This window comes from Phyllostomus hastatus, unplaced genomic scaffold (assembly GCF_019186645.2).
Source record: "Phyllostomus hastatus isolate PE091 unplaced genomic scaffold, TTU_PhHast_1.1 phas_scaffold_385, whole genome shotgun sequence".
In the NCBI taxonomy this organism is placed as follows: Eukaryota; Metazoa; Chordata; class Mammalia; order Chiroptera; family Phyllostomidae; genus Phyllostomus; species Phyllostomus hastatus.
In genome coordinates this window covers 6,323,642-6,342,540 of record NW_025334026.1, presented here as the reverse complement: position 1 = coordinate 6,342,540, position 18,899 = coordinate 6,323,642, and the positions used below count along the sequence as shown (strand labels likewise).

The 18,899-nt window shown below is 48.6% G+C and overlaps 1 protein-coding gene across 9 annotated transcripts in view; it reads left to right on the top strand.

Moving 5' to 3' along the window:
• The window catches only part of SYT17 (synaptotagmin 17), a 69,896-nt gene that overhangs the window by 8,675 nt on the left and 42,322 nt on the right, over positions 1–18,899 (top strand). For all 9 annotated transcript variants that reach the window (XM_045819504.1, XM_045819502.1, XM_045819498.1 and 6 more), the window contains 2 exons: positions 2,322–2,470; positions 3,881–4,500. In XM_045819504.1, the coding sequence (XP_045675460.1) occupies positions 2,323–2,470; positions 3,881–4,500 (768 nt within the window). In that variant the 5' untranslated portion in view covers position 2,322. The remainder of the gene's footprint in view (positions 1–2,321; positions 2,471–3,880; positions 4,501–18,899) is intronic.

Here is an 18,899-nt window from a genome sequence, read left to right as displayed (position 1 = left end):
CCCTGGTATAGGAGGGGTGACAAGACATGCACTCAGATCATGGTGACACAAGAGAAATGGGATAAGAACCACAGGAAAGGTGTATTCATTCATTCACTGAGACAATAAATGTGGGGCACCCCAGATGTGCCAGGTACTAGGGCAAGGTTGGCTGTGGTGACTGAGACAGATACCGTTGATACCCCTGTGGAGCTACCTCTTGGTGTTAGATGCAGAAGAAAAGCAGGCAAACCACAACTAAAGATGGGTTATGTGCAGTGTCAAAGAGGGGAAAAAGCAGGTGCACCGGTAAGGCTGATGGAAGTGGGAGGAGTGATGGGGACAGGGTGGGGCCTCCCAGAGGAGATGCTATTAAAGCTGAGACCTGAGTGATGACAAGGAACCAAACAGTTGATGGGGACTGGAAGAGCATTCCAGGCGGAGGCAACGGTATGGCTCAGCGTGTTGGAGGAAGAGCAGGGAGGCTTGGTGGTTGCCAGGTGGTGGAGGAGATGGGGTGGCTCAGGCACACACTGGTACTATGTCTGAGAGGACTCAACTATGGCCTCAGGGGCTGGTGGTGTTTAAGCTGATCCTTGAAGGCTAGATGGGACTTCCAGGTGGAAGTGACTGCTGCAGAGGTGTGACAGCTGGGAAGCAGGCCATGCAGGCGGAGATGCCTCAGTGGCCATAATGTTTGGTGCTGCCTTCCTTGGAAGACGCAACAGCTTTCGTTTAAGGGAGAGCAAGAAGAACAATTGGTACAATATGATCCCATTTCTGTGCCCTCCCCTGCTTTCCATGCCCCACATTTCATCTGCCTGGTTCACCTTCCAGAGACCAGGAGCAAGAGGCAGACAAGAACTGTGTGCTTCCGCCTCTTGTAACACCGAGGACAGTCTCGTCCTCGCTGTGACCCTTATTACCACTTTGGAAGAACATCAGATCCATTTCATTTCATGCACAGGATGTATCGGAAATCCTCAGAGAATTAGAAACTTGCATTTTTCAGGACTAGTTTCCCTGCAGACTTAAATGTCAACCTGGGGGGATGCAGTCTCAGAACACATCAATCCGCAGCTGTGATGGCTTGGGGCATGTTGTTCGCAGCATCCATCTCACGGCCACTTGCCAGCTCATGTGCCCTCCTTCCCTCCTCCCGCTGCAGCATCCTAACCTAATAGCATTATGACTATTGGGGGAATCTTAAAGTCACCCCTGTTAACAATACTAGCTGAAATATATTTGGCACCTACCTACAAAATACCAAGCACCATTGTAAACATTTTATATGTGTGAACTCATTCAGTATTCATAGCAACCATGCAAGGTGGACACTATTATTATTCCCATTTTACAGATGGGGAGACGGAGGCACAGAGACAGGAAGGGATTTGCTCAAGGTTCCCCAGCCAAGGTTGAAACCAAGAGGTTGTGCTTCTTAGTTACTGCTTTGTATTTACCTCCCCTCCGACCAGGGCTTTCCATGTTTCCATTGGGAGCACGTTGAATCATGGCTGCTGTTAATTCATAGCTGTTTCTTTACATCAAACTATTGTTCTTCCCTCATTGATTCTCAGAGCTGTTTTGTAGCTATAGCCCTGCCACTAAAGAACCCTTGAGTGACATTGTTCTAGGATATTTCTAAAAGATGTTAAATTATAGACACAGCGACTATTGAAATAGCAGGGCACTTCTCACTAAGAGCCACTTGCAAAAGTTGAGATGCACATAAATAGCCACATGGTTCCTTCCAGACTGAAGATTGACAGGCTTCTCTTGACTTAGTCAAAGTGGCGCCCCACTCCCACCCCCAACACCACCGTGGCCATATCCTGAATAGGTTTCCATGTCCTGCCCTGGCTGGTGTGGCTCAGTGGATTGCGTGCCGGCCTGCAAACCAAAGGGTCACTGATTCAATACACAAGTAGAGCACATGCCTGGGTTGCGGGCCAGGTCCCCAGTTTGGGGTGTGCAAGAGGCAACCACACGTTGATGTTTCTCTCCCTCCCTTTCTCCCTCCCTTCCCCTCTCTCTAAAAATAAATAATATCTTTAAAAAAGAGTTTTCTTTAAAAAAAAAGTTTCCATATCCCTCCCCCAGCCCCAGGTTTGACTGATTGTTCTAAATTGGGAAATATTTATTCATATCACTTCACTTTTTGTACAAAAAGCAAAACACTGGGGAGAGTTTAGAGCTACCACATTATTTCAAATTTGCATTATTCCAAGTTGTATTACCTGGGCCTGAGAGCTATTTTCTCCTGGGTCTCTTCTCCAAAGCACAGAGATATCAGTCCCTGGGGATTCTTTGACAACCATTGAGACCTCTCCCTCCCATAGGATGGCCAGCAGGAGCAGTGACAAGGACGGGGATTCAGTCCACACAGCCAGTGATGTCCCGCTGACCCCACGTACCAGCTCCCCAGATCGAAGATGTTCATCCTCGGACACATCAAAGTCTACATACAGCCTGACCCGGCGGATTTCAAGTAAGCGTCTCTGTGGTGGCTGGGGAGCCTGGCCTGAGCAATCCTATGCTGCTCAGCCTTCCCTCGGAGTCCACAGGTCAAAATCCTGTTAGCTGGGTTCCCAGGACAGGAGAGGAGAGCTGGCTTTCCCAGCCACTCAGCGGCGCCCCCCAAAGGAAACACATGAAGGGCAAGGGGAGGGGCAGAGTGGGATGACAGTCCAGGAGACAGGGTGACAGGGATGTGACAATGTGACAGAAGTGCATTGCACCTGACTTCTGCCGAGTTCAGTCAGAGTGATCGTTTTGACTGATTTTTGTTTTTACTGATCACTTTTCATTGAATTGGCTCGAATGATTGACATTGTCAGCCTGTATTGCTTCAGACCCCAAAAGGCGAGCGTTACCATGTTGCACAGCAGGGCTTGCAAATCCTAGTGAGTCCAGGGTCCAGGTGGGTTGTGTCAGTAACTGAGTGCAGAGGATGGGGTAGAGATGAATGTCACCCTACAGCAGTGCCGAATGGTGACCAACCTTGAGAGGCACTGGGGCGGGTGTGCACAGCTGGGAAGCGGGTCCTCAGCTGCACCCCTGTGGGACTGTGAGCCCAGTACTGCCTGAGTTTTCTAAAGAGAAACTGGCAATCTGGGTTCTTGTAATCTCTCACTTTTAAACACGAACAAAATGTCTCTATGGGTTGAATTTGGCCCCACAGGCCATCTCCTCTGATGTATTTGACTAAATGGCATGATTTGGGTGGGGAGGAGGAAGGACGGTAAAACCCAAGAACTCCCTGAATAGGATCCTTGAAGAAGTACAATAGGTACTTTGAGGTAGAAGCCATTACCAGCCCCATTTCACAGAAGGGGGAACTGAGTCCCAGAGAATTTTAAAAATGTGCCCCAAGTCACATGGCTCACTAGTAAGTGGCCAGGTTGGAATTTGACCGAGTACTCCGGCCCCAGAGTCCCATTCTGAAAGTAGAGGCAGTAAACAGTAAAGGTTAGAGTCAAGGGTTGGGGGCCACACCAGCCAGGCTTGACCCTTGGTTTCTCCTCTTACTAGTTGTGTGACCTTGGGCGAGTTAATTCATGTTTCTGTTTCCTCACCTGTAAAATGGCTGTGGGGGGATGGGCTGCAGAATGGTCGTTAGCTAATAACCTTGTGAAGACTAGAGGACTTGATACATGCGACACATTTAACCATGCCTGGCACTTAGCTGCGGTGATCGTGGTGATGGAGCTGATGCTGCCGCCATGCTCCCTCTCAGAATAAATGAGAGGCTTTCAAGGTGTGGAGAGCAGGTGGTTAAGAGCGTTATGAAACAGAGTGGACAATGTGAGAATCTGGGAAATGTTGCCCATCTCCTGAAGTGGCCCAGGTCCCGTCCCCTGCGTGGTGATGTTAATTGTTATTTCTGATGGCTATTTAGGTCTCGAGTCCAGACGACCCAGCTCCCCGCTCATCGATATTAAACCCATCGAGTTCGGCGTCCTCGGCGCCAAGAAGGAGCCCATCCAGCCCTCGGTGCTCAGACGGACCTATACCCCAGATGACTATTTCAGAAAGTTTGAGCCCCAGCTGTACTCCCTCGACTCCAACAATGACGATGTGGACTTCCTGACGGACGAGGAGATCTTGTCCAAGTACCAGCTGGGCATGCTGCACTTTAGCACCCAGTACGACCTGCTGCACAACCACCTGACAGTGCGGGTGATCGAGGCCCGGGACCTGCCACCCCCCATCTCCCACGACGGCTCACGCCAGGACATGGCACACTCAAACCCATATGTCAAGATCTGCCTCCTGCCAGACCAGAAGAACTCTAAGCAGACGGGCGTCAAACGCAAGACCCAGAAGCCCGTGTTTGAGGAGCGCTACACCTTCGAGATCCCCTTCCTAGAAGCGCAGCGGAGGACCCTGCTCCTCACCGTGGTGGATTTCGATAAGTTCTCACGCCACTGTGTCATTGGGAAGGTGTCGGTGCCTCTGTGCGAGGTCGACCTGGTGAAAGGCGGGCACTGGTGGAAGGCGCTGATTCCCAGCTCCCAGGTAAGGGGTGGCTTTGTGGTGTCTTCTTCGGAGAGCTCTTTTTATGTTTTTAAACGAGGGGTTTCATTTTGTATTTTTTAAAATTTTGCATTTTTAAAACTTCTTATTTTGAAACAATTTTCTGCTTACAAGAAGTTGCAAACACAGAACAGAGAGTGGCCATGCGCCCTTCATCTAGCAGCCCCATGATAAATCTCACACAGCTGGAGTGATTAGCAGCACTGGGAAATTGATGTTGGCAGCTAAGCTACAGACCTCATTCGCTTTTCACCAGTTTCTGTGTGCGCCGTTCTGTGTGTGTGTGTGTGTGTGTGTGTGCGCGCGCTTCTATGGCATCGTTTCACATGTATAGATTCATGTAACCACCACCACTCTGGGAGCTCTTGGGTCATCGATGCTGGGTTATTAAATAAGGAGAGTGATTGTCCTGGGTATGAAGCTATCAGTCATTTTGACTTTCAGAAATTGATTTGGGAAAAATAAAATGAGGACTGAAGAACAGGATGATAGGTAAATGTTTTTCAGGTAAATCATGAGATTCCTGCTCAGGGACACGCAGAGCTGCTTGAGACACCAGCCATGGACTAGGCTCTGTCCCCAGTGGCTGTTAGAGTCCCTGCCTTGGGCATTCTGTGGGCTGAAGGACAGCAGTGCATCCACTCTGGGTGCAGAATGTCGTGGGAACCCAAGGGAAGGAAAAGACCCAGCCAGTAGAGGCCGGTTTAGCCCATCTATGTTGCAGACGAAAGTCCTTTATGGTGTAGGTGGGATTATTTTTCATCAAACACACCCATGTGCTTCTTAAAGTTGAACTCTGCTGGCCAGGGATTTAATGATCCAGCACCACATTTGGGGTACAGATTTTAAACATGAGGACCAGAGGGCCTGCCCACGCTCTCCATCGGAGTGTATGTGTCTGTGCACATCCTTGAAGATGGGAGATTTGTCCATCTCTTAGTTTGGATTCCCCAAGAAAAAGACCCTGAGGCAAGGGAAGTAATTTACTAGAGCTGTGACACTGGAGGAAACACCAGAAGGAAGTGGGAAAGGCACAAGAAGGATGCATTTTGGGGCTGGTACCAGCGTGGGTGACTGGAGTTGAAACCTGCAGGAAAAATTGGGGGGCAGGTCAGACACACGTGTAAGAGTCTTTCCACTGGAGGGACAAGGGAGCTGGGGTTTTTATACACCAACTACTCTTAGCCATTGAATGAGGGCAGTTGGGGGACCAGGAGGCTTGTTCTGGGCATTTCTGGCCTGTTACACTGTCAGATAGAGAGACTTTGACATCTGCAAATGCGAAAAAGTGCACCTGCTGGCAGCGAGACACAGGCCTGGTTGTCCTGAAGTGGTCGTGGCCGGGAGACAGTGCGCAAGGTGTTGACAGTGTCTGCTCCAATCCCAAATCCTCCCTCCCATCACATGGTCAGGATGTCCTGGGAGCTTTCCATGTATCCTCCTCAATACTTGATATCACTGGGTTTTCAACTGTCAAGAGAATTACAGTTGAAAGAGAGAGACCCGCTTAATAAAATAATTTCTTTATGGCCAGGCTTCATTCTTCACCAGGGAAGGTCCTGGAGATGCAGAGAATCTGGACACCACCACATCTTGCCTTCTTTAGGTCTTGGTTGAATATCCCTCTTCAGCAAAGCCTTCCTGGCACATCTGTCCTAGTTTGGTTCTTCTGAATGCTGCCGCCAAGGCAAGGACCTGGGTGCAGGTTTATTTGGGAGGTGATCCCAGGAAGTAGGAGTGAGGGCTGAAAAGAAGGACACAGGAAGGAAGAAACATTGGTTGTTCTTAAAGTCTCCGTTCTAGAGCAGGGTGGGGGCGAACTTTCAGTCTGCTGGAGCATGGACTCTGCCCTTGCACCCTGGCCAGGTGGGCTCCCCAAACCTCACGGAAGGGCTGGGGCAGAAAAGAGAAAGAGGCCAGGGCCAGGTGTGCTGCTCCCTGCCTGAGCTGAGACCATATCAGGCAGGACTGCGGGAGCATCTGTAGCTGATGGTAGGGGCTGTGTCCCCCGCACCACCCTGTTTAGGTGGCTGCCTCCGCCTCTGATAATCCACACGCCCTTCCCTTGCTTTACTTTTCTCCATGGCACTTGTCATCATCCCCCAGACCATACACTTCAGGGTCCACCCTCCATGCTCGTAGGTAAGCCCCATGAGGGCAGAGATACTGTCTATTTTGTTCACCTCTCTTCCCCTGCACCTAGAGCAGTGCCTGGCATATGGTAGTGCTCTGTGCTATTTGTTGGATGAATGCAGGATGGAAGGAAGAAAGGATTCCCCAAAGTGAATTTCTTTTTTTCCCCTTTTTCCCTCTTTCCTTGTCTCAACCCTTCGCCTCCCTCTGTCACTTCCTTTCTCCCCCTTTTCCTTCCTTCCTCCCTTCCTTCTTCCTTTCCTTCCTTCTCACACAAAGAAAGGCTCACAGGAACTGAGGCAGGAAGGGACTCCTGTTTCCCGCCTCAGGCTTGCTCTGCCGTTCATGCTCTTTGAGTGGAATGGCCAGGTGTCTGTGCCTGGGTTTCATCGAAGCAGAGCTTGAGATAGGAATTTGAGTGTGGATTGCTTTCCTAGGGCTGCTGTGGCAAAGCACCACAGATTGGGTGTCTTAAAACTCAGATATTTATGGTCTCACAGTCTGGGAGCTAGAAGTCTAAGCTCAAGGTGTTGGCAGGGCCGTGCTCCCTGGGAACCCTGTAGGGAGTCCTTCCTGCCTCTTTCCGGCTTCTTGTGTTGCTGGCGGTCCTTCCTATTCCTTGGCTTGGAGCTCGTCACTCCCATCTCTGCCTCTGCATCACATGGTGTTTGTTCCATCTCTGTGTGTCTGCATCTCTTCTCGTTCTATAAGGACACCAGGCATATTGGATTAAGGGCCCACCCTGCTCCAGTATGACCTCAGCTCCAGTGTAACCACATCTTCAATGACCCTGTTTCCAACTGAGGTCATATTGAGGTACTGGGGGTTAGGATAGCAATATATCTTTTTTTGGGGGGGTGGGGGTTGGTGACACAATTCAACCTGAAACAAGATGCAAGAGAAAACCCTGCAGGGGAGGGAGTGAAGCAGTCTAAATAAAGTGTGACAGCCAGGTGAGGGCATGGTGGCAAGTAAGGCCTGGCCTTGGCCGGAGCTGGGCTGGGGCGAAACTCTGGACCAGGGTGCACTGCAGTATGGTCCCTCCTCAGGCGAGGAGTCAGTCATTGGCTGTGAAGCAGGCGAGGAGATCCGATTTTCAGCCAGGCAGCCATGGGCTTACCTAAAGCTCCTGCACTCCAAACGGTGGCTCTGAACGAGGGGCACTTTCGCCCTCAGGACACTTGGCAGTGCAGGGAGATGTTTTGGGTCTGGTGGAGGGAGGTGCTATGGCGTCTGGCGGGCAGAGACCTGGGGGTGCCGCTACACGGCAGTGTCCTGCAGTGCACACGATAGGCCCTGCAACCCAGAGCGACCCAACCAAAATTTTTAACAGTTCTGAGAAAGCATGAGGAATCCTGCTGTGGAAGAAGGGGAGAATGGAGGTTGGTGGACAGCAGCAGGATCTGCTGTGATGGGCGAGATGGTCCCTGAAGGGCGTGGACCAGTTTTCGGTGAGAGACTGTTGCTGTGGGGAGAACCAAGGATGGAGGGTGCGAGGAGCAGATATCCAGATAATTGCTTGGTTTTTCATTCCGTGTGTGGAAAAGGCCATACTGGTTCTGAACAGAAATCTACCTCAAGCAAACTGGCCATCCCAGGAGAGGGAAAACAGAACCCTCACACAATGCGCTGAGGCCATCAGAATGGATGTCATTGCTGGTTGTCGTTGGAGGCCAGGGTCCGCCTTCACGGACACACACGTGGGGTCAGCTGAAGGGCGGGGTGGGGGGCAGGTAGAGGCCGTTGTGTGGTGGGGCGGGAGCCAGCACTGCAGTTTCTCGCATCCATCCCGACTTCCTGGTGCCTGGGGTCAGAGTAACTTGTCTGGGAGTGTCTAGCTCTAATTCTCTGCCTTGGAGAACCGTGCTTGGGTGGCTGGTAGGGCCCGCGCGCAGGCGTCCTCTGGCGCACCGTAGAAAGTCCCTGACGTCATGTGCCTTTGACCAGTGTGTCTTTGATCTTGGCATTCCAGAAATTAGTAGCTAATGGAGCTACTGCACATTTTTTGGTCTTGTTGATAAGGTTTGCTTAACAGATCATGGAAATAAAGACAGAAGTATGAAGTGTGCGGGGTGATCGACATAGGTGTCGGGTTGCACTGCTCACTGAGAGAGTCTGCTCAGCCACGCACACTGGAGTGAGTTAATGCTTTGGCCATTGGACGTGAAATCCATGTAGGTGCAACTCTTTTTAAAAAAAATATTGTTAGTAATTGCAGTAAAATACACATAACATTTACCGTCCCACCAATTTTAAGTGTGTATGGTTCAGTGGCGTTAAGTACATTGACACCATGGGGCAGCCATCCCCACCCTCCATCTCCAGAACCCTTTCATCTCGCAAAATCAAAACTGTCCCCATGAACACCAACTCCCCACTCCCCTAGCCCCAGGCAAATGCCCTTCTGCTTTGTGTCTCTATGAATATGACTCCTCTAGGTACCTCATATGAGTGAAATCATACAATATTTGTCTTTTGTTACTGGCTTATTTCACTTAGTGTGACATCCTTGGGGTTCATCCATATTGATCACATTTTGTTTGTCCATCCGTCCACTGACACACGCTTTTGGTTCTTATGAATAATGCTGCAATGAACATGGGTGTATAGATATTTCCTCAGTCAACTCTGTTTGGAGCCAGAAAAATATCCAGGATACAGGCAGCTAATTTTCTCTTGAGATCGTGGCTTTGGGAAGAAGGGCAAGGGAGCTAGAGACATTAGATGCCCCGTGGACACGCGGGAACCTCCTGGAGCTTTAGGAAGAATGAGAATGCCTGTTCCAGCCCTTCCACCAGTTCAACCATGACTGCAGTCACAGAAGCTCGTGGGCCTTGGTTTGCTCATGTCAGGTGGAGACATAGCTACCTACTGCCCTCCCTCCTTGCACTGCATCGGTCGAGATATAAAATCTTCTCTGGAGAAAATAGCTTTTGGAAATGAAAGTACCTCAAATTGAGGACAATATAAATATATTGTATGCAATACAATGTGTGCAATTCTATGCAATAAAATATTGTACATATAAAATACTTATGTAGTCAATAAATATTTGTTAGGTGCTTGTCCTTAGTGGCCAAAGGCTGGGGCTACTGATATAGCTTTATGTTAGTGTCTTCTATGAGCTAAGCAGTGTTCTAAGTGATGTGCTTATGCTAACTCATTCATCCTTGCCAGGACCCTTTACAAAGGGGGCAACTGGACAGAGAGAAGTTAAATAACTCGTTCATGCTACTAGGAGGTATTACTGAGGCTCCTTGGCTTAAAAAATGATGTTGCATAACCAAGACATTAGACTGGTTCTCTACAGCAAGCAAACAGAGCCCTCTGCCCTCATGAAGCTTACACTCTAGTACAGTGTGACACACAGCAGCACATGCATTAATAATGCTGTCCTGGCATTGCCTATGCCAAGAGGGAAAATAAAGCAGGATAAGGGGCTAGAGAGGGATGGCGGGGTGGTGAGAATGGGGAAGGTTTTTAGATGAGTGAGGAGATGACGTTTAAATAGAGAGCTGGATGGAATGAGGGATAAGCCTGGGGCACGTCTAGGAGAAGAGCATTCCACACGGTGAGTATAGGAGGTGCAAAGGCCCTGAGGCAGGCGCTGGTGTGGCACGTTGACTGTTGAGTAGAGTGAGTGAGGGGGAAAGCAGTAGGAGATGAGGTTGAATTGGCATAAAAAGTTGCTTCCCATCGATCTTGTCGGCTGAGGTAAAGTCTTGGATTTTATTCCTAAATGTAAGGAGAAGTCTTAGAAAGTTTTGAGGAGGGGTGCTCTGGAGAGAAATCACTGAGGACACACTCAGAGATAAGGCACTTATATCTAAAATATAGAAAGAACTCCAACAACTGAAAAATAAAAGACACATCCAGTTTAAAAATGGGCAACAGTTTTGAACTGACGCTTCACAAATGAAGACACATACAGATTGTGGAAAGGTGCTCAGCATCATTAGCCATTAGGGAAATGAAGATTATAACCAGAGTGAGATACCACTACACACCCAATATCCAGAATGTCTAAAATTACAAAGACTGACAATACCAAATGTTGGTGAGGATGTGGAGCAGCTGGAACTCACAGTGCCATGAGGATATGATGTGTTACCAGTTAGGAAGAAGTTCTGGTAGTTTCTTGTAAAACTAAACAATATCTAACAATGCCAACCCTAGGTGTTAATCTAAGAGAAATGAAAATGTTACATCTTCACAAAAACTTGTACATGAATATTCACAGCAACTTTACACATAATAGCCCCAAACTAGAAATTGTCAGGTGCCCATCGAGAGGATAAAGGGTAACAAATTATGGTTTATTCATATAGTGAAACATTATTCAGCAGTAAGAAGGAACAAAGTGTTGACACAGACAATAGCATGGATGAATGTCACGAACATTATGCCAAGTAGGAGCCAGGCCCAAGAGAGCACATATACATGATTGCATTTATATGAAGTTTGAGAATTGATCAAACTAACCTACAGTGAAAAAATCTTAACAGTGGTTGTGACTCGGGGGAGTGGGGCAGGGGACTGGCTGGAAAGGGGCAAGAGGGGCGTTTCTGGACTAACAGGGCCATTCCACATTCTGGTAGAGCTTCAGGATACATGGGTGTATGCACTTGTCAGCCTCATCTAGTACATTTCAGGTCCATACATTTCACTGTATAAAAATTTTATCTGAAAAAAGAGCCATAAACAAATAGTGAATTCTGGTTAATGATATGCCCACTGAAGTGTTTAGGGGGAAGTGTACTATGTTTGCAAGTTACTTTAAAATGCATTCAAAATTTAAAAAAAGATAATTAGATAGATGTTAAAGCAAATACAGCTTTTAAAATATTTTAAAAATATTTTAGGACTATTAATATTAATCGTCCTTGTAGATCTTGGTGATGTATGTAAAAGGGGTCCCTGTGCAGTTCTTTCAGCTGTCCTGTATTTGAGAATGTTCAAAATAAAAATGTTGAGAGCAAAATAGGGAAAGAAGCAGAGGCACCAGTTAGGAGCCATTTGCTGCCATCTTCTGGGGGGGGGTGGCGATGGCCTGGACCTGGTGTCAGGGACAGGACAGGGGGCTGGCTTGGGACACAGTGTGAAGGCAGAGCCTCTGATGCCCAGGACCAGCCATAAGACATTGAGCTCAAGCTTCGGCGGCATCATAACACAGGCTGTCGGACAGACTGGGGCGCCTGTCATTCTGCTGTTCTCTTTCCCAAGCGTCAGGGTCACCCGGGAGCTGTGAACATGGGGCATCCCAGGCCCCAGCCTCGAAGATTCCAATTTCCTACATCTTGGGTGAACCTGCACTTTAGTGAATGTGCTGGGAGATTCGAATGCAGGTGAACTGTGGACCTCGTTCTGAGAAATACCAGGTGGCTGGTGGAAGGCAGAAAGGGCTTGGCTGTTGCAGCAGGACAGGTGGGTGTGAAACATGACTCTTCCATTCACTGTGGGCTGTCATGATGGTTGAGCGAGCCCCTGTGGCTGCCTGAGTGCCCAGTACAGACTGCCGTTAGGATTATGTTTGATGGAGCCATTCGGGGAAGGAGCAGACTCAGGTTAAGGGCCCTTAGAAGTCCTTTGGGGATAGTTTTGAGTCATGTGGGGTATAATATCTTTTATTACCAAGCCAGATTTTTCACAGAGGAGGAATGTTTGGTTTGAGCCCAGAAGAAGAAAATGTATTTAGTCAAAAGTGATATTTGCACATTGGAATGCTGGATATTTATGTTTTGAAAAATTGCTTTAACCTGAGAGTTGTTCAGTCCAAAGGAACACCTTTTAGACCTTGGATGCTTAGAATTTAGGGCCTTGTGGTTTAGGAATTGGAGCCTGTGCACACTGCTTTTGCCAGGATTCAGAGATGGTAGCAATAAATGTGTTCTGGTACTCACCACGTTCCAGAACACATTGCCTAGGTGCAATACTCACATTACCGTACCAGATAGATAGTTATGGCACCTGCATTCTAGAAATTGGGACCCCAAGGCTTAGAAAGGGTAAGGAACTTATGCAGGCTGCGTAGCTGGAATGGGGACTTGAACCTGAGACTGACTCCAAGTCCATACTTATAACTGCTATGAAATAATCTGTTTAGTCCCTGGCCTGTGTGGCTTAGTTGGTTGGAGCATCATCCCAAAGAGCAAAGGGTCATGGGTTCAATTCCCAATCAGGGCATATACCCAGGTTGCAGGTTCGATTCCTAGTCATGTGCATATAAGAAGGCAACCAGTCAGTGTTTCTCTTTCACATAAATGTTTATCTCTCTGTCTCTTTCTATCTCCACCTTCCTCTCTCTCTAAAAGCAATGAAAAAAATGGCTTCAGGTGAGGATAATAATAATAATAATAATAATAATCTGCTTAGGGCCCTGGCAGCTGTGTCTTTGTTGGAGCGTCAACCTGTAACTGAAAGGTTGCAGGTTTGATTCTCAGGTTATGGGTTCGATCCCCTGTCCAGGTGTCTGTATGGGAGGCAACCACTCAATGTTTCTCTCTCACATCGATGTTCCTCTCCTTTCCTCTCTCCCTTCCTCTTTCTCTCTCTCTCTCAAAGCAATGAAAAAGTGTCCTTGGGTGAGGGTTTTTTAAAAGGAAGGAAGGAAAGGAAAGCGAAGGGAGGGGAGGGGACAGAAGGGGAGGGAAGGAAAGGAGAGGAAAGAGAAGAAATAAAATAACCTGTTTAGGGAAAGTTCTGCCTGAGGACTTTATAAATTGATCTGCCCCATGTAACTTGGGTGTGATAGGGCTATATTGTTCATAACTATATTCACATTTTAATATTAACATGCATATTTTCCCCTTCTACCAGTTTTGGTGTTGTCCCCTTAGGGAGAATCCTGCCTTTGCTTGGAGCCTGTCTTTCGGGAAGGAAAACCTTCAGAGCCTGAGGGGTGTTCTCGCGGCTTTTCTTGGGAGCTCCACATTGGTTGGGTTTTTGGAAATGGCCAAAGGACAGTCTGATTTGGCAATTAAGACAGTTGTCAGTGTGGGAGCAGCTGTTTTCACTGAGGAATGGAAAAATGAATTGTATGATTCTGCCCTAACGGGTGTGGCTCAGTGGGTTGGGCACGTCTCGAAAAGCAAAAGGTCGCTGGTCCCATTCCCAGTCAGGGCAAATGCCTGGGTTACGGCAGGGTCCCTGGCTGGGGCGCATGCAAGAGGCAGCCGATAGATGCTTCTCTTGCACATGGACGTTTCTCTCCCTCTCTTTTTCCCTCTGTTCCCCCTCTCTAAAAATAAAAATTAAAAAATCTTAAAAAAAAAGCTTCAACTATCAATTGGGTAGTTGAAGGGAAGTGATGCCTTAAAAAAAAGAATTGTATGATTTTGAAGTAAAGAGATTTACTTTCTTGGGTGGTCGCCAAAATATCTATTTTTTATTTAAATTTTAATTTTTAATTACAGTTTATATTCAGTATTGTTCTGTATTAATTTCTGGTATACAGCTTAGTGGTTAGACAATCATATATACTTTATAGTGTTCCCCCCGGTATTTCCAGTAACCAACTGGCACCATACACAGTAATTGCAATATTATTGACTATATTCCCTGTACTGTACTTTACATCCCCTACAGTATGTCTGTTTTTATGAGCAGTCGTGGTTAAAATGGGCAGAACCCCTCTCCAACTCGCTTTGGCCGAAGAGGAAGAAGGTGTGTGCTGGTGTGGGCTCTAGGCACTGCTGGGTGGGAGGTTCCGGCTGTGTCCTGGGAGTCCTCAGCCCAGGGTTTCTCAGCTCCGCCTTCCTCCATTGCCTTTCTTCTCAGGAAGGCACTTCCCAAGGGGAAGCAAAAGTGGCCACCAGTTGTCCCAGGCTTCCCTCCTACCAGCCGGGCCACACAGGTAGGAAAGAGATCCTCTCTTCTGAAAGTCCCAGAGTCCAGGGAGGAATCTCATGGACCTGCTCTCCTTCCAGTCCCGCCCGCATCCACATGGTGGAAGGCGGCTCTGCATTACATCCATGGTCCAGCTGGTCATCACCAGTGGGGGCCTTGAAGCTGGACGGAGTGTGGTTTAAGGGGAAAAAAGGGCCAGTGTCTCCTAATTTAGCAGCCCTGTTGTAGTTCTCTGTGTTATTGTTGCCGCTTCTCTGGCAAGTGTCCCCACTGAAGAACCTTGGCAGACGGGTTCACAAGCTGGCAAATGTCAACTATTTGGAAGGTCCTGGCAGTGGATGGGGTTTTCCCTGGTGCTGGGAGTGGGTCCCATGGCCTCTTACTGTTGTGGTCCCATCACTAGGGGAGCTGCTGTCGATGATGGGCCCTGGTCAGATGGCCCAAACCCAGCTACCTCCTCTGGGACTCACTGACCCATGGGAAAGTCATCCACTATCCTAGGTTGAGCCCCCCTAGAAATGGACCCTGAAGCCAAGATTTGAGTGCGAGTTTTTTATTTGGGAGTAGGGGGTGATGCCAAGAAAAACCAGAAGGGAAGGGGTGGGGAACGAGAAGTAGTAAAAGCCACATTAGCAGATAAGTTACCACTCTGAGCAGCTGGACAGTGATCCATCCTCCTGGGTACTCCGTGTGGCCTGCCTGAGGGATGAGAGCACGGGGGTGTTTATCCACCACCTCTCAGCAGGCACAGGAGCCTTTAATTCCACAGGCCCCCCACCCCCAGCCTGCCTCATGGAGACCAGAGGAAAGGATTTCAGTGGCCTAAGAGACTCCTCGGGGCCAGAGATGCAGGGCTGGCAATGGGGAGCTGGGCAGTCTCTGCAGTGATGTGGTCAGGGCTGGGGCTCAGGTAGCACCTTCAGCATTGCCAAGCTTACTCTTGCCACCTCCAGGGCTCCAAGTGCAGGGTCTTCCATGCTCCCCCTTCTCTCTGCTGGCCACCTCTCCATTTTCCTTTCCTCTGGTTGGGAAGGTGATGAGCCATGAGCAAGGCCCCTGGCTAAGCAGATGCCCATAGAGAAATGCGCCAGTCTCCCCTTCCTGTAGGAGCATCTGCTCTTTGTGAGTGACCCAGCAGCTACTGTCAGCTTTTGCTGGATGGGCCAGGACAATCCCCAGTTCTCCCCACTCAGCCAGTGCCTCTCCCTCTGCTTATAAAGGCAGGGAGCGAGGATGGTGTGAATACCACAGGACCCAGACTCTGCCCCTTGAAGAATTCCAGAGGGCCGCCTTAGTTGTTGCTTGTTCCTTGGCACCTCTCCCTCGTCCCCAGCTTTGGGCCCAGGCAGCCGGTGTTGGGGTCAGCTGGAAAACATCCTGTCAACACACAGCTGAAGGCTTGGCCAGAGCCTCCATAACATCAGCTTTTTTGTTGTTTATTCTCTGTATCTTTGGCAAAGAACTTGGTAGATGGGGTTTGAATTGAATAAATATCATTACGTAAAAAGTGCTAGCTTTTGAGTGACACTGACCTGGTTAAGGTCCCGCTTCACCATTTGCCAGCTGCTCAAACTCAGGTGCAGCCCCTCACCTGTAAACTAGGGATAATAATGCGCACGGCACGGGGAGGTGGGGAGCGTGCGAAGATGGCAGTGCCGACAGCTGAGTCTCCTCCACAGCACTCACTGTGTGCCCGGCACGACCGTTGGGATGATGGTGTTCTACTAGCAATCATTGTCCCATTTTATATATTTCTAGAAAAATCCTTACCCAAGGATAGGTTTATTGATTTTTAGAGAGAGAGAGAGGGAGGGAGGGAGGGAGGGGAAGAAGGGAAGGGAGGCATGAGGGAGGGAGGGAGACAGAAACATTGATTGGTTTCCTCCCGGAAGCACCCCAACCAGGATTGAACCTGCAGCCCTTTGGTGTTCAGAATGACACTCCAACCCGCCAAGCCACCTGGCCAAGGGCATCATCATCTCATTTAAATCATCCAATTTTAATCATCATCCAATTTTAATCATCATCCCATTTTATATATGGAGAAACTGAGGCATGCATTGAGGAACATATGCAAGGCTGCAACTGGGATTTGAATCCAGGCTGTCCAGCTCCAGAGGCCGGGCCTTTACCCACTCTGCACCACTGCATCACCTCCTGATAAACCAAGATTGGGCAGGCAGAGCCCCGGGTGTGTACGAATGCAGGGTGTAGACTGGGAGCTGAGGCTCCTGGAGGTTGGGGGAGGGATCTGAGGAGGGAGGACATCAAACAGAGGAAGGCGAGGTTGGGAGCAATTGAGATTGAGGAATTGACCCTAGAATCCTACTTGCTTTTCAATATAGGCTACTTTTGGTCTTAACCATGCCCCAGACAGATGAAGATAGAAGGAATTTAGAACATTGTTTTAAAAGGAAAAATTATGGATGATTCTAAGCTCCCAGAGTTATGTGCTGATTGGACCCAGTACCTGGGAACTGCCTGGAGTGACTCATGCCTGTGGCCTTTCCTGGCTGCATTTTGCATTTTGAGATCATTCACCACCTGATACCATAACAGGCAAGGCCCGTGACAAGGTAGACATCAGTTTTTGTAAATGAGAGTCTCTCTTTCACTTGCCCTGAGCTGCTGTCAGCCCTGACCCTCTTGGCAGAGTCCTAGCCTCCGTGTGTGTGCTGAAAGGTTTGCTGCCCAGGTTTTGGTAAAGAGCAGAGTCTGGGCCAGCCCTGTGCAGTCAGGGCTGGGCTCCAGCCAGAACCTTAAAAGGCAGCGTAATCTAGAAGGTTTTTTTTTTTTAATGTGGTCCTTCTTGTTTTCCTTCTCCTGAAATAGAAACAGAGTTTACATTTCAGTCCTCAACATGAGCTTCAGATTTCTAGTTATAATGTGAACTAGAAGGGGAGCCAGAGGTGATTTGGACCAGCCCTATTTTATAGAGGAGAAACTGGTAGCACAGAGAAGTTCACTGTCTTATGCAAGGTCACACAGCTTTTAGTGACAGAAGTGAGACTAGAGTTAGGTTGCCCAACTTCCAGGCCAGAGGTCTTGCCACTGTGCCACACAACTTTACCCACCAAGGGAAGGGATCTATTATAGCTAAGAGCACAGGTCCTGGAGTTATATAGGTCCAAGTCCCAGCTTTGCCACCCTCTATAGGTGTGCACCCAGGAGAGTCACCTTACCATCCCTAACGCTCAGTTTCTTCCTCTATAAAATGAGGATTGTGTGTTAAAGCCAGCTCATACTGGCTCATAGAGCCCATTGTTAAATTTTCAGGTATTTTTCATGTTGCTGAGTTCATGTTGCTAGCTTGAAATCAGCCACTGTGTATGAAATTGGCAAATGCTATAAATCAGAGCCTTTCCCCCCTGAAGAGTTAAACACTTACCAGCACACCACTGATCACGGTAGTACTTACTGTAGAGGGTTTGCCTGGGCCGTCAGAAGGCTAGTTCACGGGAGCCTCAAAGCACAGAACCTGGCATGTGTATACAGTGGTGCCTGTGGAGGTCAAGAGCATGGCCCTGCAGTCCCATAATCCTCAAGCCACAGACAGCCCAATCACTTCCAGTGGTGTGACCTTGGGCAGTTATTCAATGTGAGAACCAGAGGGCTCCAGTCTTGGGGGTCATATTAGAATTTGGCCTCCTACACCCCTCATGGGTGAGGACTCTAATTGACTGGTTTGATCACATGGCCATTTGTGAACCAATCACCTGGCCAGGGAGAGGAGGGGTCAAATGCGCAGGGTTAGTCCCACCCAAACCATCCTAATGAGGTTCCAGAAGAAAAGGGCAGGGATTCTGAATAGATGGAAAGTGCAGTTTTTCAGGGACAGGGAAGGCTTCTAAGGACAACAGATATAAGAAAGGTAAGTAGCTACAAGGGATGGCTTGTGCTTTTCTTTCTATCCCTTTAAATCGATCAGTTGTTATATTAGACTCTTACCTCATGCCAGTCCCTGGACTAGATGAGAGGGTGGGCTCTGAAGTCTGATCAACCAGTTTGAATCTCGACCATTTACACCTTCATCCATTCAGTAAATACTTACTGAGCACCTAGGCAGGGCAGTGGAATTACCACAGGGGACACGTACTGTGTGACCTTCGGTAAGTTAGCTGACTTCCCCAAGTCTCAGTTTTCACTGGGGCACAATGAGGGTAAAAGCCCAATAGCGTAGCTGTCAAGAGCGCACAAACTGGAGTCAGCCTCCTTGGGCTCATACCCCATAAACTGCCTTTACCCATAACACTTCTGACACCAAATGTATGGGTTTTTTCTCCATACCTATGAATTCTCCATTTCTCAGACACTCCTGGGTGTCCTGCAGTTCAGTTCAACTCTAACTCTAACTGCCCGGAGTTAGCTCAGAACAACAGGGAAAGGGCCTAGGCCCAGAAGAC